This window comes from Saccopteryx leptura, chromosome 13 (genome assembly GCF_036850995.1).
Source record: "Saccopteryx leptura isolate mSacLep1 chromosome 13, mSacLep1_pri_phased_curated, whole genome shotgun sequence".
In the NCBI taxonomy this organism is placed as follows: domain Eukaryota; kingdom Metazoa; phylum Chordata; class Mammalia; order Chiroptera; family Emballonuridae; genus Saccopteryx; species Saccopteryx leptura.
The window spans coordinates 2806235-2832627 of NC_089515.1; the positions used below are offsets into that span (position 1 = coordinate 2806235).

At 52.3% G+C, this 26393-nt stretch overlaps 1 protein-coding gene across 3 annotated transcripts; it reads left to right on the forward strand.

The window, feature by feature from the left end:
• Positions 1-3516: 3516 nt before the first annotated feature.
• On the forward strand, positions 3517-24746 carry C13H10orf143 (chromosome 13 C10orf143 homolog). 3 transcript variants are annotated; one of them, XM_066355799.1, is made up of 4 exons: positions 3517-3664; positions 11452-11616; positions 11730-11792; positions 23686-24746. In XM_066355799.1, the coding sequence occupies exons 1-4, from the start codon at positions 3596-3598 to the stop codon at positions 23713-23715; spliced, it is 327 nt and encodes a 108-aa protein (XP_066211896.1). In that variant the 5' UTR covers positions 3517-3595; the 3' UTR covers positions 23716-24746. The 3 variants fall into 3 exon arrangements, with proteins under 3 accessions (XP_066211896.1, XP_066211898.1, XP_066211897.1); XM_066355801.1 differs by lacking the exon at positions 23686-24746 and adding an exon at positions 22312-22335; XM_066355800.1 differs by lacking the exon at positions 23686-24746 and adding an exon at positions 12697-12744.
• The last annotated feature ends 1647 nt before the right edge of the window (positions 24747-26393 follow it).

The following is a 26393-nucleotide window of genomic DNA, read 5'->3' on the forward strand; positions in this document are numbered from 1 at the left end:
TCTATTTTTGGTAATCCCTGAAAAGCACATTTACATCAGGAAGTAGTTTAGGGCAGTTGTCCCTAACCCCCGGGCCACGTACCAGTAGCGGTCCGTGGGCCATTTGGTACCGGTCCGCAGAGAAAGAATAAATAACTTACATTATTTCCGTTTTATTTATATTTAAGTCTGAACCATGTTTTATTTTTTAAAAATGACCAGATTCCCTCTGTTACATCCAAGACTCACTCTTGATGCTTGTCTCAGTCATGTGATACATTTATCAGTCCCACCCTAAAGGCCGGTCTGTGAAAATACCGTATTTTCTGACATTTAACCGGTCCGTGGCCCAAAAAAGGTTGGGGACCACTGGTTTAGGGCACTGGCTTAGATCACAAAGGTCTCCTCATAAAGATCATATTTAGAAAGTTCAAAAGCAGTGGTATTTTTTCTTTCTGTTTTTTTTTTTTTCCTTAATGAAGTACATCTAGATCATTATAAGGATGGCATCTAGGAAAATATTACAAAGTTGTACCAAAAAACAAAAAAAAACCTGATCTAAAATGATACTGGAATAAAACCATGACCCCCAGCAAACGAACACGTGCTGACTTTGCAGAGACAGAACATTGTCCAGATCCGGACCCTGCTGGGGTAGACAACCTGTCCCCAGTGAGTGGGCGCGGGCTGCGTCCTGGGCTCCACGCTCACCATTGCACAATCGCGCTGAAAACTGAGAGCGCCCCCTTGTGGCGGGCCCCTTAGCAGAATCCAATTTTATCCAAAAGGGGTGGGGACTATGAGGTGACACCAGCCCGTGGGGAACTGGACCTGGGCCACCTTCCTCCTGAGCCGCTTCAAGGTAGGGTGCAGGATGACAAGAAGTGGTGTATGGATAAACAACTGTTCTTTTAACAGTTAACATCTTTTTCTTTTTTTTTTTGTATTTTTCTGAAGTTGGAAACAGGGAGGCAGTCAGACAGACTCCCGCATGCGCCCGACCAGGATCCACCCGGCATGCCCATCAGGGGGCGATGCTCTGCCCATCTGGGGCGTCGCTCTGCCGCAACCAGAGCCATTCTAGCGCCTGGGGCAGAGGCCAAGGAACCATCCCCAGCGCCCAGGCCAACTTTGCTCCAATGGAGCCCTGGCTGCAGGAGGGGAAGAGAGAGACAGAGAGAAAGGAGAGGGGGAGGGGTGGAGAAGCAGATGGGCACTTCTCCTGTGTGTCCTGGCTGGGAATCGAACCCAGGACTCCCACACGCTCTACCACTGAGCAAACCGGCCAGGGCCCAGTTAACATCTTTACTGTGGTGAAACATACATAAAATAGACCATTTTAACCTTTTTTTTTTTTAGCATACAGCTCAATGGCATTAGCATTCTTTTTGTGTAACCATCACGCCCATATCCACAATTCTTTTCATCTACTAAACTGAAACCCTGTCCCAATTAAATAATAAATCCCCATGCCCTGCTTGTCAGCCCCCCGGAAACCAACATTCCCTCGTCTCCATGAATTTGACTCTTCTAGTACTTCAAATAGTGGAATTCCATTGCATCTGTTCTTTTGTGAGCAGCGTATTTTGTTTAGCACAATGTAGCAGGTGTCAGAATTTCCTTCCTTGTTCAGACTGAACAATGTTCCACTGCATGTATCAACCACGTTTTGGTTTTTTTTGTTTGTTTGTTTGTTTTTTCTGAAGCTGGAAACGGGGAGAGACAGTCATACAGACTCCCGCATGCGCCCGACCGGGATCCACCTGGCTCGCCCACCAGGGGCGAAGCTCTGCCCACCAGGGGGCGATGCTCTGCCCCTCCGGGGCGTCGCTCTGTTGCGACCAGAGCCACTCCAGCGCCTGGGGCAGAGGCCAAGGAGCCATCCCCAGCGCCGGGCCATCTTTGCTCCAATGGAGCCTTGGCTGCGGGAGGGGAAGAGAGAAACAGAGAGGAAGGGGGGGGGGTGGAGAAGCAAATGGGCGCTTCTCCTGTGTGCCCTGGCCGGGAATCAAACCCGGGTCCCCCGCACGCCAGGCTGACGCTCTACCGCTGAGCCAACCGGCCAGGGCCAACCACGTTTTGTTTTATCCATTTATCCATTTATGGACATCTAGCTCATTTCCACCTCTTGGCTATTGTGAATAGTACAGTTTTGAACATAGTACAGTTCAAATCCCTGCTTTCAATGACTGTATACTCAAAGTTGGAACTGCGAAACCACACTATTAATCTTTTGAGGAACAGTTATACTGTTTTTAGTAGTGACTGCACCATGTCACATTCCCACCTGTGGTGCACCAGGGTTCCGAGCCCTTCCCATCCTAACCAACGCTTTTTTGTTGTTAATACAGCCTTCTCATTGGGTACACAGTGGTATCTCGCTGTGGATTTAATTCGCATTTCCTTAAGATCCATGATGTTGAACATCTTCTTTTGTGTTTTATGGGTCATTGGCATATTATCGTTGATGAATCAAAGTTTTAAGTTTTTATATCATCTAACTTAGCTATTTTTCTCTTTTGTTGACTGTTTTGGGCATCATGTGCAAGAATCCGATGTCAGGAAAGTTTCCCGTTTTCTTCCAACGGTTAATCAGTTTAACGTTAAAGCAACAAGCACTTGAACTATCATTTTACAGATGTTTTGTATTACTTTCTAAAGCTTTTAAAAGCTGACGATATTAAGCATTTTAAGTAAACATACTAGGTAAACAGGCCATAGAGTCCCACCTGCCCTTGAAGTCAGAGTTGAGCCCAGTCTCTCTCCCTACTGCAAACTCGAACACCTGTCCTGATGGTCCCCCGAGTGAGGATGTCGGCCTTGCCATTTTTAACAAGTGTCACAAACACCTTTCCTCTAGCACGATGCACAGCAGGTGCATTTAGAGGGACAGTTGACTAACCTCAGTCGTCTGGGCACCTCTGCTCTCCAGGCGCACAGCCGGAGGCCCACTCGGCGAAGCCCGAGGGCCCTGGCAGCGCAGCCCTCAGCCTGCAGAGAAGTGGGGCGCCCCTGGGGCCTCCGGACCACCAGCCGTGCACCGGCCCAAACCAGCCTGGAGACAGCCGCCGAGTGGCCGCACAACCGTCCAGACCCGCTCCTGTCCGAAAGTGAGGCCGCCTCACGGAAACTACAACTCCCAGAGACGCCGCAGCCTCGCCCATGCTGATTGGCTCAAGGCGCCACCTATCAGCCAACCAGCCAGGAAAATGGCCAATGACCAGGGCGAGAAGGCGGGCGCTCCTCCAGCCGATCCGAGGTCGGCTGCCGAGGCGTGGCGGGACCCTTCAAGGGCAGGTCCTTTGAAGCCTGGCGGGCGGCCGCTTCAGCGAAGAGAGTCGCTGAGACAAGCGGGGAAGAGACAGGCGGCTCTCTTTGCAAGACAGCGACTCCTGTAGGACAGACGTGCCCCGCGGCCGGAGGGTTCCGGCGTCCGCTACTCCTGCCTGCGGCGCTCGCCCTGTAGGACTCGCGCGGTCCTGCGGAGCCCCGCCCCCCCTCCTATTGGCTCCCGGGGACACGTGGGGGTGGCCAGGGGCGTGCCCGAGGCGGCGGGGGCGGGGCGAGCGACCTCGGGTGGGGTTAAGCGTCCCCTGGACTCAGGCTTGTGGGTGGCATGGACAGCCTGGCAGCGGGCAGGTGGCGTCGGCGGAGGCCGGAGGAACTGCTGGTTCCGGGGAACGCGGTGAGACACCCGGGCCTGGGCGACAGGAGCGGGAAGGCGGCGTCCTCGGGTGGGTCCGCAGTGGGCTTCGCGTCTTTCGGTGGCCCTGCCCGTGGGGCGGCCTGGCGGGAGCTGCCCGCTCGCACCTATCGGGGCGGACCCGGGGTGGGTGGGGCTACTGGTGGGCGGGGTCTTCCTTCCCCGGCTGCGCCTGCGCAGAAGTGCGGGATTCGGGTGCCTCCAGATCCGTGCGCTCCTAGGTCCTGTAAGGGTGTGCGGGGGTCCCTCCCTGCAAGGCCGGGAGGACTCTATGTCTGGGCCGGGTGGTGGCGTGCCTGCGTCCCGCCTGCACGTGCCGGTGGGGCAGACGTCAGTCCTGCAAGGTGGAGTGCTGTGGCCGGGAGATAGGCGACAGCATGCGACACTGGGCGGGAACACACAGGAGGACGTGGGAAGGCAGCACCCCGTGCTCGTCCACCCCCGCCCACGATCGCGGGCCCCTCTCCACCGCGGTGGCACGCGCCTGCTCTCCCAGAGCAGCAGTCTAACTTTTGAAGAAGTATTCTGTAAATAAGGTGATCAACTAGCTTTTTTACAATGAAAGGAAGGACAAAAATGAATGGAAGAAAACAGTATCGTAAATAAAAGAAACATTTTATTCATTGCAACAATAATCCACTATAATATGATACATACATAATAAAAACATGTAATATTTTATATTGTCATTATGCTTACCTGCCTATTGACTTTTAATAATAATTGTAAGAAAAAAGTACTCATTTAGATACAAACAGGTCTCATCACACGCAGTGGATCGACTCTGAATCGATCAAATACGGACATTTACAGATTAGTCCAACAACATCAAAAAAGAGGACCTGTAGGAGGACACTTTTTGAGGGAGGACGGAACTTACAAAAGAAGACTATCCTCCGTAAAGGTCACCTTACTGTAAAGCAGGTAGCCCTTGTCAGCAAAGCCACTTAAACATACTGCTGGCTTTCACTCCATTTGAGGAACCCTAGGGGGTCTAACTGCTACAGTGAGAAACTCAGAATTCAAATTTCTTTCCCCTCCCTAGGATGTGGGTTTTGTCGCCCAGGATGTGGACCCCGGAGAGAGCCCCTGTTTTGTCTTTCCTGAGGTCGCTCTTCATCCTAAGTAATTGTAGCACACTTCTCAAGAAACCAGTTACTTCATTCTCTCACACATCTTTAATTTTAGAAATAATCTGTTGAGCTATTTTGTGCTGTCTGATCCACTCAGTTTGATTGTACTCAGCCATTCTCCCTTCAGGATAGAAGAAATTTATCAATAGGAAGGAATTCATCGTGGGTTAGAACTAGTCCACGTGTCCACACTGCCGGGTACACTTAGCCTTGACCCCTTCTAGCTTTTGGCTGATTTCTTTTTATATGACACAAAAAGGTCAAAATGAAGTCAATTAGGAGGTAGTTTCCCATGGTTGGGGACTCTTAGATGTGTGTCTCTGGGACTCAGCAGTAACTTAGAAGGACCATGACTTGTCATCTGCTTTTTAATTACCGGGCACCCAGACCCAGCGACGCACACAGTGGGTGTCCAGCAAATGCTTTTTGGTTGATTCATATATGAGGGTGTGCGTGCATACGTGTTTAACTGAAAAGAAGTGTTCTAATGCATAATGGTGGTATTTTCAGAGTACAGTGGCACTTATTCAGGAAAAGTTACCATTTGACCCATAAAGCCCCAGCAGTGTGCCCCTTTGTTACCCGTTAGGACCATGACTGTGGGTCATGTTCTAGAGCTCTCTCTTGCACTTGTCAGCAAAACTGCATCGGCTAGTGTTTTGTTAAGTGTGTGATGAAGTGATTTTTCATTTGTGTGCAGTTGTGCCGTCACCACACCCAGGATTAGAAGGGTTCCATCACCTCAAAAAGATTTCTCCTGCCCACTTGAAATCACTCATTCCCACCTGGTTGCGGGCAGTCACTGGATCTTCTTTCTGTCTCTCTGTGTCATGTACTTGTTGGCCTTTTCTATACATTTGTTGGAAACCCTTTGCCCGTTTAAAAATTATTTGTGTTCTTGTTGAATTGAAAGTCTTTTTTATATATTCTGGGTTCAAATCCTTTATCATATATGATGTGTAAACATTTTCTCCAAGAATGTGGCTTTACTTTTACTTTCTTAATGATTTTTTGAGCCCCCAAACTTTTGATTAAGTATAATTGATCAATTTGTTTCTTTTACAGATCTTGTTTTTGGTATGATATCTAAGAAATCTCTACTTAACCCAAGATCACAGAGATTTTTCTCTTATGTTCTCTACTAAAAAATGTATGCTTTAGCTCTTACATGAGACTTGTGATCCATTTTAAGTTAATTTTTGTTGATGGTGTGTGCTAAGGCCCTGAGGTCCTCCCTTGACATGCCAGTGTTGAACGCGACAGTGCCATTTCCTGTAAAGACTGTTTTTTCTCCATTGAATTGTCTTCATAGCCTTGTCAGAAGTCAGTTGACCATAACTGTAAGGGTTTGTTTCTGATGCTCAGTTCTATGCCATTGATCTGTATATATCCCTAAGCCAGTGCCATACTGGCTTGGTTACTAGAGACATACTAAGTTTATGTTATATTATGCTTTGAAATCTTTTCCCCACATTGTTTACTTTTTAGTGTTTCTCTGTATTGTATTTTTCAGTCCCGTTTCCTGAGTTAGACTGAGAGTACACTGGCCACCCAGCTCTGTCCTTTCAATAGATTACACATGTATGATACTTCAGGCAAGTTAGCTAAGGTTTTTAGATTTCATTTATTCATCTGCAAAATGGAAATAAAATTCCCTACCTTTCCCATGACACAATGCTATTGTGAGAATCAAAGGAGATAAAAATGCAGGTTTGTATGATAGGAAGACATGCTTATTAGCTTCCACCTGATGTAAGCAAATTTGTACACCCACCTCCCTTAGAAGCTTTGATTTTCATCAGGCAGTTAACTTATGGTAGGTTTATAGCAGGGGTCCCCAAACTTTTTACACAGGGGGCCAGTTCACTGTCCCTCAGACCATTGGAGGGCCGGACTATAAAAAAAAAAACTATGAACAAATCCCTATGCACACTGCACATATCTTATTTTAAAGTAAAAAAACAAAACGGGAACAAATACAATATTTAAAATAAAGAACAAGTAAATTTAAATCAACAAACTGACCAGTATTTCAATGGGAACTAGGCTCCTCTCACTGACCACCAATGAAAGAGGTGCCCCTTCCAGAAGTGCGGTGGGGGCCGGATAAATGGCCTCAGGGGGCCGCATGTGGCCTGCAGGCCGTAGTTTGGGGACCCCTGGTTTATAGTGTACTCGGTCAATATTGCAAGCCTAAAATTACTCCCCAATAAAATAAGTCTAGTGTGTGCATTTGTATTTTTTACTTTAATTAGAAGTAAAAGTGGCTATTCTCTGCTGTCTTCTTCTAGATAACCCACTCTCATAGAATTCAGTTGGCACTCAGACTTCTGACCACCTTGCTTGTCTCCTCAGAAGTTGTCTTCTCTTTGCCAAGCTAGACTGGTCAAGCATGAGGGCATGCACAGGAAGTTGAGTGTGGTGTGGACAGGAAGTCGAGGGGTCTTAAGGCGCAGCTGATAGAGCACAGCATGACCATGTTCAGATCCATTTTGGTAAAGACCTCTGTGCCCAGCATGGGAGCTGACAGCGGAGTCCAGCTTTCCACTCTTCTCTGCAGCTCACATGGTGCCAGGTTTCCCTGTGTTGCAGCGAGAACCTCCCAAGTGTGAGGTCATTTTCCAAATGAAAATGTCATCGAGGAGGACTCTTGGCTAGATGGAAACCGTGCTCTCCTTCTAAATGGCAGTCTGTCGGGCCTTATTAACCTTTCTTGTCAGCATTAACAGTTCTGTATTCAGGGCTGATGGATGTCAGCTACTCCATGTCAGCAAAAGTAAACTTTCCTTATAGGGTAGAATTAAAACCAAACTCGGCACTGTTTCTAATAACTAGGACTCAGTTAACCAGCATTACACATGTATAATGCAAATGATCTTAGAATAAAGGCCATTCATTAGTCAGTAAAAGTCCTCAAAATACCTTCAAAGTATAAGGTTAGGTGTGTGTGTGTGTGTGTGCGCACGCGCGCGCACACGTGTAGAGACTTACCATTAATCACATTACTGAGTTCTAATGACTTGTGTTGGTATTCTAATTCATGGTATATAGGCTTAACTCATGTATTAGCGATATACGTTTAATTCAAGGTGTTCGATTTTTAAGGATGTGGCATTTCCGTGGTGCTTTGACTGAAGAGAATACACAGTGCTTTTCTGTCAGTGTTCAAAGAAGTAGGGGTCTTTTTCTTTATTGTCCCCACTCCTCCCCAGTGGAGAGTGGAGAAAGGGAAGTGGTGATGTGCCCGAGGCCAGCCCACAGCACAGCTGGCACCATCTGCCTTACGTGTGTGCCCTGGTCCCTAGTCTGTTCCTTGGCTCCGCAGTGCCCCCAGGTTCATGGGGACAGCGTCCCCAGGCTGCGTGCTAAGGAGGCTCACTCTCAGCAGCCTGGAAGCCGAGGCTTTGAGTTTCATTTCTGCTGGATTGTGAAGCCTTTAACGCCCCTCCCTCTCCTGTGTCCCCCCATCCTGCTCACTGGGCCCCATCACTTCCAGTAAAGGAGCAGGTCCACAGCAACAGGGCACGACGGGCCCCTCTGTGAGGGCAGCCGGTCTCTCACTGAGGCAACAAGATGCACATTTCGTTTTATATTTTAATTTATGTGGCTTATCAGGTGTCTTCTCTTAATCATGCTCCTGTTTCAGTTGTACTCTGGCGAGGTTGCTGTTCGATTGATCTTCTTCAATTATTGTTAAGTGATGGAGTCTTAGTGTAGATGCAGGGTTTTAATTTTGTTTACACAGTGCGAGCATGTTTATAGTCAGGTGGTAAATCTCCATCTGCCTTACGGAGGCTGGCAGAGCCTCTAGCAGGGAGGGGAGGAGTGGGCCGTGGGACTCAGGCTCCCGTGCAATGCCTGTGCAGCCTCCAGTTCCCTTCGGTCCAGGACAACCCACGATCCCTGGACAGTTTGCTGAGCAAGGTGCAGGGCAGCAGTGTCACGCAGCCAGCTCTCAGTCATGCACCGTGAAGAGCAGACAACATGGAGACTTGAGCCCACTCCGCTGACGGAGGCCACCAAGCCAGCTCCCGCACATTCCCTGGGGGAGCCCAGCCTTCACCCAGCGTCTTGGTATCAGCGTGGGTCCTCCTTTAACCTGCCACAGGAAGTGAGGACCTGACCTCCCGGCCACCCAAGCCACTCAAAGAATGTCAGCTTGTCACTGTGGATAATCACAAGTCCGCTGACTCTAGTGTGCCAGTTGTTACGTGACCCCACACAGAGGTAGTTCAGAGTGTTGTTCCGGAGGGCCTTAGATGTCACCGAGCCAGCCGGGCCTGCCCCACACCACCTACCAGGGCCTGTGCTTTCCTTTTCACCAGTCTGGTGTTACTCAGGACCAGGAAGTAATGTGCCTGCTCATAGCCACCGATGTCACTGGTGGGGAAAGCTAGCCTCTGTATAAAATGACATGGGGAATATGCAGTATTTACAGTTTTTCCTTTAAAACAGATTATTGAGAGTGGACTGTAAACCAACTTTAACACAGCATGCCTCTTTTTAAAATTAAATTTATTGGGATAAAACTGACTAATAAATAACATTATATAAATTTCAGGCATACAACTTAATAATACGACGTCTGTATATACTCTATCATGTGCTCACCATCCGAAATCTAGTCGTCTTCCCCACCATGTAGTTGACCTTTTTGTGTCATTTTCACTCTCTTGGTTGTGTCCCTGTCTTTCCCCAGTGTCCCTTATGAACTTCCACTTGAATGCATTCTCCTTGGGCACTTGATAATTTATTCTTCATTTCTGACATCATTTCCTTTTCTCCTTCCATGCTTTCTTGAGTTCATTCAATTCTTTCTTTTTTTCTTCTCTTTCTTTCTTTCTCTCTCTCTCTCTCTCCCCCTCCCTCCCTCCCTCCCTTTTTGCTTTTAATTTTAATTCAAGGTGATTTTCATATCCTCAGATGTTTGCATATGTTTTGTTAGGTTTTTAGACTATCAAACTACAATTTTCTTTTGGTTCCGGGTGGTTTTTAGGAGGGAGTTTTTATGGTATTGGTGGTTCTAAAAGACTGCTCGCTTGATGGCAACTTCTCTGGTCATCGAGCCACGTCCAGGTGCTGCTGCCGCTCTGTGTGTATGCGCCGTGGTGGCCGACAGGAGGGTGTGAGCCTCCTGATATAGGGTCCTCTTGACTTGTAGGACCCCAGACCTTCCCCCTCTTTCTCATTTTCCTCTTGGCCACCCAGTTGCCAGAACGCACCCCACCCATCCTCCCCCTTCTTCCGTCCCCAGAGTGACGAGTTTGGCAGAATGCCTCTCTGGGGTCTGTTCCTTTGGGTTATGTGGACTTTGAAATCCCTTCCCTGAGCGGGGCTCCGGTCCACACAGGTACCATCACGGCTTTCCCGTGTTAGTGGCGGGCTTGCCAGGGGCCGTGTGGCTGGCTCTGTGTCCCTCCTCCGTCCGTCAGTGTCCCCTTCTGCCCTGCTCACCACAGAGCCCGTGTTGGTGGGTGTGGGCCCGGAGCTCAGGGACCCACAGTCGCATTTGGGGCGTTTCTCTTTTTACTAGCTTTATTTTCAGATTTTGGCCTCTCTCCAAATTTTGCTCAGAGTGCGGTTTGGTGTAGAATTTTCAGTTTCTGTGTCTTCAGTTGCCTGTCTTTGGGAAGAACTATAGGAGGTAGGTGACTGAATAGCCACCTTTGTCTTTTGCCACCCAGAGGTGAAGCGCTTACTCCAAGAAAGTTTTCTAAGTGGCTTATTAAGGGGCTCAGAGTTCAGCTTTCTTAAAATTTTAATCTTTAATAAGGTATCTGTTTTACAGCATGTTATAGAACAGTAGAACAAACAGCTTAAATCTATGCTACAAAGTTTCTATACTGAATAAATTCATGAAATAAAAAAGGTGTCAATTTAGAAAATGTTAAGTAACAGTACAGACAATAAATAATTTGTAACAAATCATGATGCTGGTTTGCAAGTGACTGAAGACGTTGCCCGTGTAGTTGCTGGTGTCACAGTGGTAGCTGTCTGGCAGCTGGCCTGCAGGCTGGCCCAGGGGTCAGAGGTGCCGTGGGGGCTGAGCACGCATGGGCATCGTGTGGCAGTGAGGATAGCGTGGCCCTCCGAACACGCAGTGGGCCCTTTCCTGTAGCTTGACAGGATTGCTTTGGGCATTGTCTTAGTTCAAGCAGAGCCCAAATGCTAACGTCCCCAAAGGTTACCAGTTACAGATTGTGCATGCAACTTTTGCAGTAAGATTAATTTGTGTTTATAAGAGAAAGAATTATTCACCTGTTGTGTTAAGTGACAAAGTGAGCTGAAGCAGAGAACTAGTTTCTTGAGTAAAATTTATAGGTTTTATACATTTTCAATATCAATAAACCAGTCACAATAGTTTACGACAAGAGTTTCTGCCCAAATTGTTAAAATGACTATTTTAAATCCATAAACCTAAGTAAATAGCAGACAATTCGGGAAATAATGAGGTTAAATGTAATTGATGATGTAATTCCTGAAGATAAAGTTGAAAGTCTTCTCCTCAAATGTCCTATAAACTTTCCCAGTTCCACAGGGGTCTGTGTCTGCGGCTGAAGTTTTTAGAAAGCAAATGTGATTAGAGTGTTGTGTGCTTTACGAAGGCCGTCTCCAGTGGAATTTCGTTTGTTTCAGAAGCGGGCATGCCGGAGCTCGGAAGCAGCGGGGCTGGAGCGGGGCTGCCCCCAGGGGACAGCCAGCGCCCTGGCTTCTTGGGGCGGCGCAGGGCTGGACACGCAGCCTGGGGGCCACCTCCCTGCACCGAGGGGAGATAGCGGCGAGGGGCTGCCAACTGCGGGGGTAGGTTCCTGTCCCTCCCCCCCCCCCCAGCTGAGAATCCTTTTAAATATTTTAATAAAAAGTGTAAATAGCGATTGTTCTGATAACATCTGTGGCTGTGATTTGTTAACTAGATCCCTCTGAACGGTGGAAGGAGCCCAGCCCAGCCCTGCCCGAGATGTATTGCAGGGGAGTCTGTAAGTGCATTAACCTTCTTGTGGCACATAAAGGATAGACTTGTTCTTAAATATTAGATCCATAAAACAAAGTTCATAAAAATGGCTATTACGGTTCTAAGGAATGAGGGGTGTAAATAATAAGGTGCAGATGGATTTAAGCTTTTCGCAGCGTTCTGCCCGGGTGCGATCTCACTTGTTTCCTGCTTCCGGTTGGAGATAGAAATTATAAATGCATTTAAAATTCTTTTTAAAAACAGGGTTCCGGGAAGGTAACAGGCCACCCGATAGGATGAACCCAGAGATCTTTTGAGGTTATCTGGGCGAAAAGACCTACTACCTTTACTTAGTTAACAAATAGGACCCAGTGCTGTGTTTTCTTATCTCTGTTTGAGTTCTTCTTTCATGTTTCCATAAGGTTTCCATAAACCACAGATTTCAGGAGAAATGCAGTATTCACACCATTAGTTCAAAGTAAAGGGAAGTGTAACACTGTAACACTGCTGGAGTCAGGTCCTTGGTCGCCTGTATCCAGCAGAGTATAGTAAAGCACACATTAGCATAATAATTCCTTTGTTATTAATTTTGAGCTTATTCTAAGAACAAGTTAATATATCTTTGATAACCTCTGTAATTCTTGGGGTTTTTCAATTTAAAATTTGGAATATTAATATTGCGATAAAATAGAATTGTGTTTAATTTCCACACAGAAACCAGGAAAGAGAGACTGTGTGTGTGTGTATGTAAGTGAGTGTGTGCGTGCATGCATGCGCCTGCGCCCACCTGTGCGTGTCCGTGTATTTCTGGTATTGCTCCCTAAAGATTTGCAGAGAAATGTATTGCTGTTTTTGATAAGCAAAAGATTGTATCAACAAATTAGATCTCCACTTGATACATGGCAAGCTACTATGTTTTACAATTGTAGGCAATGATTTAGTTTTAAACAAGAAGGAAACAGTGTCAAGTATTCTCAGCACCATGATCCTGAACCCTGATCATCTTCAGTCATTAGACAGGCAAGACGACAAAGCCTCCTGTCAGATGCACCCTGCCTGGAGGTGTGCTCTTCTTCCTCTCCTGCTCTGTCTTCAGGGCTCCCCGTGGCCGGCCCGTGGTCTGTGCAGCAGGGAGTTGGGGGTCCCGCACAGGACTCACTCTGCTTAGGTCGACTCACATGACTGCCAGACATCCCTGCAATGCAAAGAAGTAATATTTACCTTGAGAAATATGGCCCACCCTGGGCCCAGAGCGTTCCTGCTGCTGACCTTCTGCATTCCCGTCCCCTTGCGGGGGGGGGGGGGGTCCTCTCGTCCCCACCCCGGGCCCAGAGCATTCCTGCTGCTGACCTTCTGCATTCCCGTCCCCTTGCAGGAGGGGGTCCTCTCGTCCCCACCCCGGGCCCAGAGCGTTCCTGCTGCTGACCTTCTGCATTCTCGTCCCCTTGCGGGGGGGGGGGGGGTCCTCTCGTCCCCACACCGGGCCCAGAGCGTTCCTGCTGCTGACCTTCTGCATTCTCGTCCCCTTGCGGGGGGGGGGGGGGTCTCTCGTCCCCACACCGGGCCCAGAGCGTTCCTGCTGCTGACATTCTGCATTCCCGTCCCCTTGCGGGAGGGGGTCCTCTCGTCCCCACCCCGGGCCCAGAGCGTTCCTGCTGCTGACCTTCTGCATTCTTGTCCCCTTGCGGGGGCGGGGGGGGGGTCCTCTCGTCCCCACCCCGGGCCCAGAGCGTTCCTGCTGCTGACCTTCTGCATTCTCGTCCCCTTGCGGGGGCGGGGGGGGGGTCTCTCGTCCCCACCCCGGGCCCAGAGCGTTCCTGCTGCTGACCTTCTGCATTCCCGTCCCCTTGTGGGGGCGGGGGGGGTGTCTCTCGTCCCCACCCCGGGCCCAGAGCGTTCCTGCTGCTGACCTTCTGCATTCCCGTCCCCTTGCGGGGGGGGGGGGGTGTCTCTCGTCCCCACCCCGGGCCCAGAGCGTTCCTGCTGCTGACCTTCTGCATTCTCGTCCCCTTGCGGGGGGGGGGGGGGGTCCTCTCGTCCCCACACCGGGCCCAGAGCGTTCCTGCTGCTGACCTTCTGCATTCCCGTCCCCTTGCGGGGGGGGGGGGGTCCTCTCGTCCCCACCCCGGGCCCAGAGCGTTCCTGCTGCTGACCTTCTGCATTCCCGTCCCCTTGCGGGGGGGGGGGGGTCCTCTCGTCCCCACCCCGGGCCCAGAGCGTTCCTGCTGCTGACCTTCTGCATTCCCGTCCCCTTGCGGGGGGGGGGGGGGTCCTCTCGTCCCCACCCCGGGCCCAGAGCGTTCCTGCTGCTGACCTTCTGCATTCCCGTCCCCTTGCAGGAGGGGGGGGGGTCCTCTCGTCCCCACCCCGGGCCCAGAGCGTTCCTGCTGCTGACCTTCTGCATTCTCGTCCCCTTGCAGGAGGGGGGGGGGGTCCTCTCGTCCCCACCCCGGGCCCAGAGCGTTCCTGCTGCTGACCTTCTGCATTCTCGTCCCCTTGCGGGGGCGGGGGGGGGGTCTCTCGTCCCCACCCCGGGCCCAGAGCGTTCCTGCTGCTGACCTTCTGCATTCCCGTCCCCTTGCGGGGGCGGGGGGGGGTCCTCTCGTCCCCACCCCGGGCCCAGAGCGTTCTTGCTGCTGACCTTCTGCATTCCCGTCCCCTTGCGGGGGGGGGGGGGGTGTCTCTCGTCCCCACCCCGGGCCCAGAGCGTTCCTGCTGCTGACCTTCTGCATTCTCGTCCCCTTGCGGGGGGGGGGGGGTGTCTCTCGTCCCCACACCGGGCCCAGAGCGTTCCTGCTGCTGACCTTCTGCATTCCCGTCCCCTTGCGGGGGGGGGGGGGTCCTCTCGTCCCCACCCCGGGCCCAGAGCGTTCCTGCTGCTGACCTTCTGCATTCTCGTCCCCTTGCAGGAGGGGGGGGGGGTCCTCTCGTCCCCACCCCGGGCCCAGAGCGTTCCTGCTGCTGACCTTCTGCATTCTCGTCCCCTTGCAGGAGGGGGTCCTCTCGTCCCCACCCCGGGCCCAGAGCGTTCCTGCTGCTGACCTTCTGCATTCTCGTCCCCTTGCAGGAGGGGGTCCTCTCGTCCCCACCCCGGGCCCAGAGCGTTCCTGCTGCTGACCTTCTGCATTCCCGTCCCCTTGCAGGAGGGGGGGGGGTCCTCTCGTCCCCACCCCGGGCCCAGAGCGTTCCTGCTGCTGACCTTCTGCATTCTCGTCCCCTTGCAGGAGGGGGGGGGGGTCCTCTCGTCCCCACCCCGGGCCCAGAGCGTTCCTGCTGCTGACCTTCTGCATTCTCGTCCCCTTGCGGGAGGGGGTCCTCTCGTCCCCACCCCGGGCCCAGAGCGTTCCTGCTGCTGACCTTCTGCATTCCCGTCCCCTTGCGGGGGGGGGGGGGTCCTCTCGTCCCCACCCCGGGCCCAGAGCGTTCCTGCTGCTGACCTTCTGCATTCTCGTCCCCTTGCGGGAGGGGGTCCTCTCGTCCCCACCCCGGGCCCAGAGCGTTCCTGCTGCTGACCTTCTGCATTCCCGTCCCCTTGCAGGGGGGGGGGGGGGTCCTCTCGTCCCCACCCCGGGCCCAGAGCGTTCCTGCTGCTGACCTTCTGCATTCTCGTCCCCTTGCGGGGGGGGGGGGGGGTCCTCTCGTCCCCACCCCGGGCCCAGAGCGTTCCTGCTGCTGACCTTCTGCATTCCCGTCCCCTTGCGGGGGGGGGGGGGGGGGGTCCTCTCGTCCCCACCTACAGCGGCACACTCAGAGTGGGCCGTGGGCCAGCGTGCTCCCGGAGCTTGTGCTCTAGCAGGAGTGGCTTAAAGGGAAAATAAATTGGCTCTGGCAACTGATTGGATCATTTTGGCTAATATTCTGTTTAAGCAGCAGCACCTGTTTGATTAGGATTTTCCCTTCCTTTGTAATTCCCCAAGCTTCCCTCTGTACTGTTTCATAGGAAACGAGTCTATGAGCAGAAAACCTATATTGATATGTAAATATATCATTTTTTGTTAATGCTTGATATTCTTTTTCATCTAAATTTCAGAAACTGACTTTAAAAAATCAGTTTCTCTTTATTTGTAGTTATTTTCAATAAAATTTCACCCAGGCTTGGGTGATTTAATATTTACACCCACTATTTCTAAAAGTCTTATGTAAATAGAGATTGAAATGTGAATTTGAAAAGTCACACCTCTTGCTATTTGAACAGACTATCGCCTGCATACATCATACATCTTCTTTTTCTAATAATATGGCTAGTTTCCCTCTTAAGCTTTTAAAATAATAAGAATATTTTTGTATTCTAGAACCTTGAAAGTTCAGTGTTAAATAAAAAGCAAACAGTGTTTTTAGCGATGCGGGATCCCAGGGAGCAGTGCTTAACACAGATCACGGGCAGGCAGGCGCCCACACGCCAACGGCTTCATTAGACACGCGCGCGCGGCTCTGTGCGCAGGGGCCTCCCGCCCGGCCCGGCCCCAGAGCTGACCCGGGGTGGTTTGGGTAGAATTCCGACCAGGAATCCTGCGTGGGATTCTCAGCTTCCTTGGTGCTCTCCCTCTGGAACCCTTCACACCCCAACCCCGGGGCGGGCGTCCGACCCCAGCGGACCTGCAGGCGGTCTGATCAGTCATGCTGGGAATTCTCAGCTCAGTGGCCCAGTCCCGTCCACCCTCTGCTCTGAGCTTCTGGTTTTTATCAGGAGCCGTTCCTCATGCACACGTGGGTCTCTCCGTAGCTGTCCTCAGATTCGTCTGCCAAGTGGCCGTGTCGGTCCGTCTCTGTTCCCTTGCCACTCACTGTGACAGTGGTCACTGCTGCAGGCGTCACTGCTGCAGTTCCTCATCGTAGTCACTGTTCAGGGCCACTTCATAGTACAAGTTATCTGTCAATCAGAACCGTCTCTCAGGCCTGTCACTCTGCTCGTTGCCAACAGTGGGAATGAAACCGTCCTCAGCTCCCGCAGGGGACATGGTATGATGTCATTCGGGGTGTCTGCCCAACCCGGGCTGGGCTGCTGTCTGTGCTGGGTGGCAGCCTGGGGGCGGGGCAGGAGGCTGTGCTGCTGGCCACTGTCCCTGTCAGGCGTCCTTTCTCAGGCCAGCTCTGCCCACAGGTCCAAGGTGTGATGTGGAAATCCTGCCATTGTCCATAAATCCAGGCCTGTTAGATGAGACTTAACAAGGCTGCCAGAGCTCCCCCAAATCATCCAGAAAGGCACAGGCACGGAGGGTGGCAGTACAAGACAGAACTGTGGAGAGAGCCGACGTGGGTGCTGGTGGACGGGAGGTGGTGTGTTCCCAGCACCAGGTTCTCTGAGGGGGGCCTGGTCTCTGACTGTGGTCTCAGCACAGGCATCCCGCAGCGGGGGGCACCCCAGACTGCAGGGTCAGTGGACAGCTGGGCCTGCGTGCTCTCAGCCCCGCCTTCCCTGCGCTGCGGTGTGGTGACGGCCTTTTCAGACTCCCTCGCTCTGGTTTCTGATGCTGGATGCGAGCGTGGGCTGGGGAGGTACCCTGAGCGTCCTCCCTCCCCCTTCCCAGTGGCAGCCCCTCAGCGCCTCCTTCCGGAACCAGCCCTGGGGAGATATCCCCTTCGGTCCCACCTCTTGCTAGTCCTCCAGCCCGAGGGTGGAGCTTCCTGCAGGGGGGGTTGTTGTGTGGCCTCCCCCTCCCCCGTGTGGTTTTTCTCCATCATTTGTGTACTTGAACCCCGTTGAGTTCCCTGGGTTGGAAGCACCTAGACTGGCTTCTGGTTTCTGGTTGGGCCGGACCTGGGCCAGTCAGCTAAGGAATGGGCAGCTCCTCCTGGAGGGAAGAAAAGATTGTGGTCCCCGTGCCACCTCCAGTTAGGCCCTGGGGTCCTGCCCATCGCTGCTGCTCCTTTGCTTTCTTTTGTCTGCTGCCCCTGAGTGTCATCTGCTGCCCCTGGGCGTCGTTGAGCTGCCACCTGAAAACCAGTGTGGAAGCCACGGCTCTGGTGTCGTAGCCCTACACCCCACACCCCTACTTCCCCACAAGCTGACTTGGACAGTGGCCCATTCAGTAGTGTGGAGGCAGAGGGCAGTAGTCTGAGTAAGCCTCCGTGTTACTTTTCAGCATTTAGTTTTGGACAGTAACTCCGTTCCCTGGCAGTGAGGGCAGGGCTCCCGCTGGAGTAGAAACGGAGGGCAGCGGGAGGGGTGGTTTGGCTTGTTTTTGCCCCGTAGGGAGGGCAGGAGAAGCCCAAGTGGGATGGGTCCTCTGATTCTAAATGGACACACAGTTTTTTGCACTTCTTTTTATTTCAAAGGGTGACCCTGGAAATACTTGTTTGATTCGTTTGCCCGTCTGTCTCACTGGCCGCTGCTCCGCACATCTGTAGCACCTGGAAACTGCAGTGGAGCAGGACGGCCCAGGCCCGGGCTGGACCACCTTCCTCCTGTGCTCGATCCCGGAGGCCAGGTGTCCAGCTGGGACAAAGGCCAAGGAGGGAAGTGTGACGTTCTGGCATAGATGAAGGAAGATCGATGTGCAGTGGTTCGCTCGCTCTGTGGGTCTCGTTTCAGCAACAGCTCGTGCTCGTCCGTCCATCCTTCTTCTGTCCTGAGAGGAGGAAGCGCAGTCACAGAGGAGTCAGCGGGCCTCAGTGGTCACTCTGTGAGGATGGAGCTGTTGTCCCTGGGTTTTCCCCCATGGACTGTCAGGGTCCCTAGAGTTTGTGGGTCTGACTCCCGTCAGTGTAGAGCTCAGGGCAGTGAGGTCCGCAGGGGCTGAGTGGTGGGCCCACCACGCTCAGTGTCATGAGGAGGCTGGGCCCCTTGCTCCCCTCCAGGTCTTGGCCGGGGGTGTGTTTACAGCCCGTGCCCCAGCATCCCCCCCCACACACACAGGGCGCAGCGGCCCACTCGGACGCTCCCCGAGAAGTGCCGCAGGGAGACTGTGGGTCTGCGTGGGCCTCGTTCCCAGACACAGTGAGAGTTTCTTGGCTCTGACGCAGGGCTGAGTTATTCACACTGCGAGAGAGTAAGCTGGCCAGGGGAAGCTTTGGCCGCGTCAACATAGCCAGATGTGATCTCCAGACAGATGCACTGAAATGGACTCCGACCGGATGGATCCTCAGACAGCGCTTCTGCGAGCGAATGTTTCCTCTGGAACGTGGATACCAGAAAAGCAGAGTTACCAAGAAAACTAAACTTATTTAGATCATTTCTAGGCTCTGAAGGAAGAGAGCCATCAGGTGATGAGACGAACAAAACAAAACCTCTTGAGAAATAAAATACGTTCCTCTGTGATGGTGAAATGTAATGAAAGTTAACACTAAGAAACATGCAGCTTAGATTTGTTACAAGCATGTTAGACTAAGGTAATGCAAACGTGCCCCCCCCCCCCAGATGACAGCATTAAATATATCGTCCACAACGTCCATCCGTGGAGAGAAAACAAAAGCTGCGTGGTGGGTGCACATCCCTGTGGCTGTCCTTGCGTCTGGGCCTTTGTTAGGTTTGGCCCCGGATTGGGCCTAAGGGCTGGGGGCTGGAATTCTAATTTCCAGAGGTAGAGGTGACTTTGGCCAGTAGAGGTGTGGGAGTTAGAATTTGGACCCTCGCATAAAGTTCAGAGCCTAGAAGATCTGAGTGCACCTTACTCAAGGATTAGAGGTCACACCAGGCCACACATGGGTGTCCGCTCCAATTTCATTCTAGCTTGGCAGTAGGAGGACCAAAAGCCAAAGCATTAACATAAAAATAGATGCAACTGTTGATGTCCATAAGGTCTCTCATAGTGACGCATGCAGAATTATTCTGCAGGCTCCCGCCCCCCAGAGCTCACGGGGTTCAGAGATGAAACCATGGCACTGGGGAGAAGGTGGCAAGAAAAACACCCTACGAACAAATCTCCGTGGTTAGGGGCCGGGGGCCAGGAGAACACGAACCTCCAAGAATCTGAAAGAGTAACTGAAGTTCACTATAAAGGTGTTTTAATTCTTAAAAGTAATTAAAGAAGAAATAGACCTGTAATGAAAGAAGAGAACAGTGTAAAGAAAAAGTAATTGGAAGGTTAAAAAAAAATTCTAAAAATGAATGAATGAAAGTCAATTGGAGTTGAAAGAGAAAACAAACATCAGGTTAGACACAGCTGAAGACAGAATTTGTGAATTAGAAGATAGATCTGGGGAAATTACCCAAAATGTATCAAGAGAAAGAGATGGAAAGGGTGGAAGTGTGACTAGGATTCAGAGAGAAAAGATGGAGAAGGTCTATTAGGAAATCCAGAGTGAAGGAGTTTCAAATGGGAAAGGAAAAAGAAAATGGAAAGATGTGAAAAGAATATGACTTTTCAAAAGATAATGGCTGAGAAGTTCCTAGAATTGAAGAAAGCCAGCTTTGAAGCAGAACAAGGTGAGGGATGTCACCTGTCAGATACCCAGATGTGTGATGGTCAGGATGCTGGGTTATTGGCCCGGGAATCGACCCATGGACCAGAGAGTAAGCTCAAGGGCTGTACACACACACACACACGGCAGCTTGATGCGTTACAGAGAAGATACTACAAACCAGGTAGAAACACAGGGTGGTCTATGAATTTTGCTGGAAGGAAAAATAAAATTAGATCTCTTTCTCACACAGGTCTCACTAAAGACCTGTCTTACAAGCGGAAGCTGCTGCTGTGGGCCTTTGAGGACTTCTGTCAACGGAGCACAGGCCTTGTGGCAGCAAATCTCAGCCCAGAGGGTCACTGTTACAAGTCACACGGATGCTCAGCGAAAGACAGCTGGCCACATGGCAGCGTCCCACGCACTGGTGACCAGGGGTTTTAGCCAAAGGGAGATGGTATGTGGCAGGGCTCTCCCTCGCCCGGTGTGAGTGCATGGAGGTCTCAGCTGGTGTTGATGTGGTTCTGGGGTCGGGTCACTCGCTCCTGGTGTGAGATGAGTCTCTTCTGGCCTTGCCATTCCTGCCAGACCCCAGAGAGGGGAGAGAAGCCCAGGCAGGACGTTGTAAGTAAGATGGGGACTTTTGGAAGAGTTCCGGGCATGTGCCAGCACCCTGTGAGTAGCCATCCCTGTGGGAGGCTGTGCACACAGGGTGGCCATGAGGAAACAGGTGGAGGTCACGGGTCTCGGCAGTGAAAGCAGCTGGAGGCAGGGACCTGGGTCCCTTTTCATCCCAGTATGAGAAACAGAAACTTCCAAAAACACATTTTTCTTGCTTGGTGAAAAAAAAAAAAATTGGAATTGGGTTTTATCAAAAGTGGTATATTTCCCACTATTGAGTATACTTCAAGCCTGACCAGACACTCAGCAAGGCATTTTAATTGTCAGCAGTGAGGCTTACCGTCAAGGCACAACTCACCCTTTCTTCCCTTTTGACTCTCCAATCAGAGACTAGGTGCTAAGACATCTTCTCTCAGACGTGCCCCTGATGGCCGGTCCATGCTATTGGGCGGCTCAGTCCAAGGACTTGAACCCTCACTGCACCATCCTTCGTCTGGATCGGGCGGGCCAGGCTCCTCTTTGGGGGCCACTGTGGCTCTGTGCTTTGAGAGGGACATCGACAAATTGAACCCTCTTGAGAAGTGAACAGGACCACACGGGAATCTGAAGTCCAGTCAGGGGTGGGAGCATTGGGGGAAAGGTTTAATTGAGCAATTTCTGCAGGTTCTTTTGTGTTTAAAATTCCAGATTCTGATCCTCATATTGGTTTGGCTCTGTCTACCTAACTGTTCCCAAGTAGTATTCATCCTGCCTTTAACACGTCTTTAGCTATACCCCATCTATCAGAGGTAAGGGTGGGGCAGCAGTGAGAATCTCAGTAAAGACCTTTTTGAAAAACATTGTGCCCTGGCCAGTTGGCTTAGCAATAGAACGTTGGCCTGGCATGTGGAGGTCTCGGGTTTGATTACCAGTCAGGGCACACAGAAGTGACCATCTGCTTCTCCACCCCTCCCCCATCTCTCTCATTTCCCCTCCCACAGCCATGGCTTGAATGGTTCAAGCAGAGTTGGTCCTGGGCGCTGAAGAGGCTCCATGGCCTCTGTCTCAGGCACTAAAATAGTTCTATTGCTAAGCAACGGAACAATGGCCCAGGCAAGCAGAGCATCACCCCCTAGTGGGCTTTCCAGGTGGATCCCAGTCATGGAGCATGTGGGAGTCTGTCTCTGCCTCCCCACCTCTCACTTAAAAAAAGAATGTGTTATGTTTTGAGTCATGTGGTGGTGATGGTGACAGTGATAATGATAAAATTGATTTAAAAGCATTGTCTGGCCCCCCGCCCACCTCAGTCCCATTGGCTCCTGAAAGGCCCCGTTTTCTTGCCTCCTGACCCCGCCCAGCCCACTCCCTCGCCCCCAGCACCTTGGAGGGAGCTTCCGAGATGCGTGTCTGACCTCCCCTCTACCACTGTGACGCCCAGAGCGACTTCCCCACCGGGGGTCCTGCCGCTGAGGGTCTCCTGACGCGTTTCCTGGCCAGCGGAGTCTGCGAAATGCTGCATCCTTCTGGAGACTTGCTGCGTGTTGGACTTAGAGACATGGAGAGTCACCGTAAAGAAACCTGTTACAGAAGGTCCTGTCGCACAGGGACTTTGACCTCTGAGACTGTTTGTAGCCGGCCCATGAACGAGCTCCGTCCCTGTGTTCGTCCTGCTGTCCGGGGAGAAGCGGGCCCAGCGGGCTCCTCAGGCAGGTCTGTCGTGCCCACGTGTGCCCTTGCGACCAGCAGCTGCTCCAGCTCTGGCACATTCAGACCTCGGGCAGCTCTCGCCACCTCAGACACCCCCTCCTACTCGGACATCCTCTTGCATCTCTGTGTCCTGCCCAGGGCACTGTGTTTGTGTGAGGCCTGCCCCGACCCTCCTCAGGTAGAGTCAGTCTCACACATCTGTGGTGGTCACCAGAAGGGGCCGTCCTGTGAGACGACGGCTGCTGTCAATGAGGCCTGAGTCTCCCCTGCCGGGTCCCCTCCCCCCAGCTGTGGGCAGCACACCACTGTGGACCCAGCACCGGGCACAGCACACTGTCCCTGGCCTCCGCTGGCCCAGGGAGCCCCCGCCGTCACAGTGTGGTCTGCCAGTGGGCCACCAGTAGAGTGGCCACATGTGACAAAGGTTTCTATGTGCCAGAGGAGACCTCTCCATTCCCAGGGACAGTGTCTGTCCACCTGTCCACCACCTGCCAGCTGGCTCCCCTGGTTGTTGCTGCGGGTGAGGTGGAGGTGACGCGAGGCCACTCCCAGGGACAGGGCAGAGGCCCTTGCAAGGTGGTAACGAACCCAGGCCGCATCCATGTCCTGGTCCCTCGAGAGAAGCCGCTCTTGTGCTGAGACTTGATTCTATTTTCGACAACAGCATTTTCAACGTTCCGTGTTGTGAATCTGTAGATACTTTCATTCGCTTCTTTCCTCACAGAGCAGAGGGGAAGTGATGTTGATGGAGAACGTTCTGTGTACCAGGCTCTGCAGGAAGCGCTGTCTTGCCTGTGCCCTTACATGGGCGGGCACACCCGTTTTGTTACACTGGCTCCCCTGTGCGCCCAGTACTGAGTGTTCCACAGACACAGGGCCGGACCCTCCACCGCAGAAAGGTTCCCACCTGCAGAAGGCTCAGAGGATAGTGTTTTTGTCTATAAAGTATTTTTCAACCAAGACATATGCATGTTTCAGGCATAGTGCTATTATTGCACACGTACTAGACAGTAATATAGTGTAAATAACTCCTACACACCAGGAAAGCAACACATTCGAGTGACTCGTTCTGTCACAATAGTCGCTGTCTTGCGCTGTCTCTGAGACCCGCCCTGCGCACTCGGTCAGTACGCACCTGTCTCAGTGAGGGGACCTTGTTCCCGATGCCGCCGTCACTGCGAACTCACGCTGAGCGTCAGCGCACAGACAGCCACGGGAGACAGGTGCGCATGATGGAATGCATTCCCACACATGCTGTTTTATCATTTTAGGGACATTTTAACCATGCTGGGAATCATTAGAAGATGCAGGCCGTAACGGGAGCATTCCAGTTTGGGTTCTGAACCTCCGCGTGATGGTGACTGTAAATCTCTCACGGATGGACGTGGGCGCCCACCTGTCGTCTCAGCCAGGTAACCCGCTGTCCTTCACGACTGAGCCAGGAGGGTCCTGTCACTTCCCGAGCACCTGCTTCTGAAGCCTTCTTCCCATGTGTCTTGGTTGAAGAGATCAATCCCAGCATTTAAAAGTTTTTTAAAATTCAGTACCAAGTTTCCTGTGTGGTTTGAGAGCCCCGTGGCTGAGGAACCGCACGCAGACAGAGCCTCGCCTTCACACTTGCCCATGGCTTTGTGAGTGTGTCCAGGGATGCTTCTGTGTTCTTTTTTAATGAAAAGCTTTATTTTTATACCTAAATGCTCTATAATCTTAGACTGGGTTTTATTTAATGCCAGCATCCAAGCCGTTCTGTCATTTTGCAACTGAAGTTTATCAGGTGTCGGACCCCTTTAATATTAAATGGCGATTTCTCACTTTCTCGTGGGTTTTCAATGTGTCTTCTGGCTGTGGAGACTGGTGTCATCTTATCCGAGTCTGAGGCTCCCGAGGTGTCCCCGTCACTTCCCAGACAAGGTGCTGACAGGTGCACTGGGGTGGGGAGTCGCCCTCAGGCTCTCTGCCTTCCCACACCAGAGCGGGACAGCGCCCCTGGGCTCTGGTGATTTCAGTGTGTCACCCACCTGGGCAGTTCTCTGCCAGCCACTGGCCCTCAGCATTGGCGCCCCAATGGTCCCAACCCACACGCAGTCATGGAGTGTCGTCATGGAGGAAGTTTGTGTTGGAAAGACAGACGGAAGACAAGGAGCTGGGAGACACTGGTTGCTGCCGTCTGTGACATGGGCTGTCCTGAGCCACGGGGAAGAGCCAGTGCGCCTGCCCCGGCCTCTCTCGGGGCCACAGACAGTCAGCCCGGATGCGGTCACAGCTGTGACAGATGTGAGAATGCCTGTCCATGCCCGACGACCATGCCCGAGAGAAAGTGCAGAGCTCTGTGGCCCTCACACACGTTTTTTGTTTTGTTTTGTTTTTTTTGTATTTTTCTGAAGTTGTAAACAGGGAGGCAGTCAGACAGACTCCACATGAGTCCGACCGGGATCCACCTGGCATGCCCACCAGGGGGCGATGCTCTGCCCATCTGGGGCGTTGCTCTGTTGCAACCAGAGCCACTCTAGCGCCTGAGGCAGAGGCCACAGAGCCATCCTCAGCACCCGGGCCAACTTTGCTTCAATGGAGCCTTGGCTGAAGGAGGGGAAGAGAGAGACAGAGAGGAAGGAGAGGGGGATGGGTGGAGAAGCAGATGGGTGCTTCTCCTGTGTGCCCTGGCCGGGAATCGAACCCGGGACTCCTGCACGCCAGGCCGATGCTCTACCACTGAGCCAACCGGCCAGGGCTACCTCACACACGTTTTTAAAAAGAGCTTTAGGCCCTGGCTGGTCAGCTCAGTCAGTGGAGCGTTGTCCTGAAACACGGAGCTTCTATCCCCAGTCAGGGCTCGCGTGGAAGCGTTCAGTGGCACCACTAAGTGGGACAAATGAGGCCTTCCCCCTCCCCCATCTCTCTATCCCTTCTTCCCTCCCTCCCTCCCCTCCCTCCCCCTCCCTCTCTCTTTGTCTCTCTAAAATCAATCAATAAAAAATATTAATAGCTTTAGTTGGCTCCTCACTTTTCAAAATGAAATACACATCTTAATTTTTACAAGAAAAATGAAGCGTCCCATTTTCTCTCTGTGTGGAAGCGCCTCTCTCCCCTGTTCACGGGGAGAGGAGGTGCCCGCGGGTTCACAGCAGGTGCTGGGGCAAGGGCATAGGCACGGACCGGCCAGCTCCGTGTGGGACCTGGAGCTGGTGGGGGAACACGCCCCGTGCAGCCTCCCACCTGGTGGACACTGTCCTGCCGTAGAGCTGGACAGACAGTTGGGTTCAGGTCTCGGCTCCCCCATAGCCAGCGTCCAGCACATAGCTCGGGCATCCTTAGTGCCCTTGTGCATCATTCCCACCTGCGGGATGGGGGTGGTGCCCGCTCGGTGCCCAGCCTCACTGCACCACCCCTCAGGAACCGAAGAGAAGGGACCTGAGAGGTTGTTGCTGTGTGAAAAGGACAGAGCGGGTGGGAGCTGGCCGGAACCGGGGGACTGGCGGTCGTTCATGAATTCCAGTTCTCGGCCTGTGAAGAGAGGACTCCGCACTTGGAAGATGCGACCTCAGCCTTTCCTCGGCTTTTCCATCGGTTCAGCCCAGCTCGGGAAGTGGGTGCCCAGAGATAGGCTCCAGACCGCCTCTGAGCTGCGTGCGCACCTCGCCCGCACTCCCTGCCCCCCCCGCCCTGCCCTCACAGCCTCCACCCCACCTGCCTCCCACTCCCCCACCCACTGGCCTCCTTTTCGGCCCTGCAGCCTGAAACACAAGGGAAAGGAACATTTTGGTAAAAATTTTGTTTTAAGTGACTTTTCTTTTATGGTTACAAAAAGAATACCTGTGAATACCTGTTCATTATAGAAGGTAGAACGTGCAAGAAGGAAAACAGGTGCCACTCACCCCGATTGTCACCGTCGACCAGGTGGACCCTGCCCTCCAGGTGTGACTTGTTTTCGTGTCTCAGGGAGTGTGTCTGCTGGCGGTTTCCGAGTCCCTACAGGGAAACA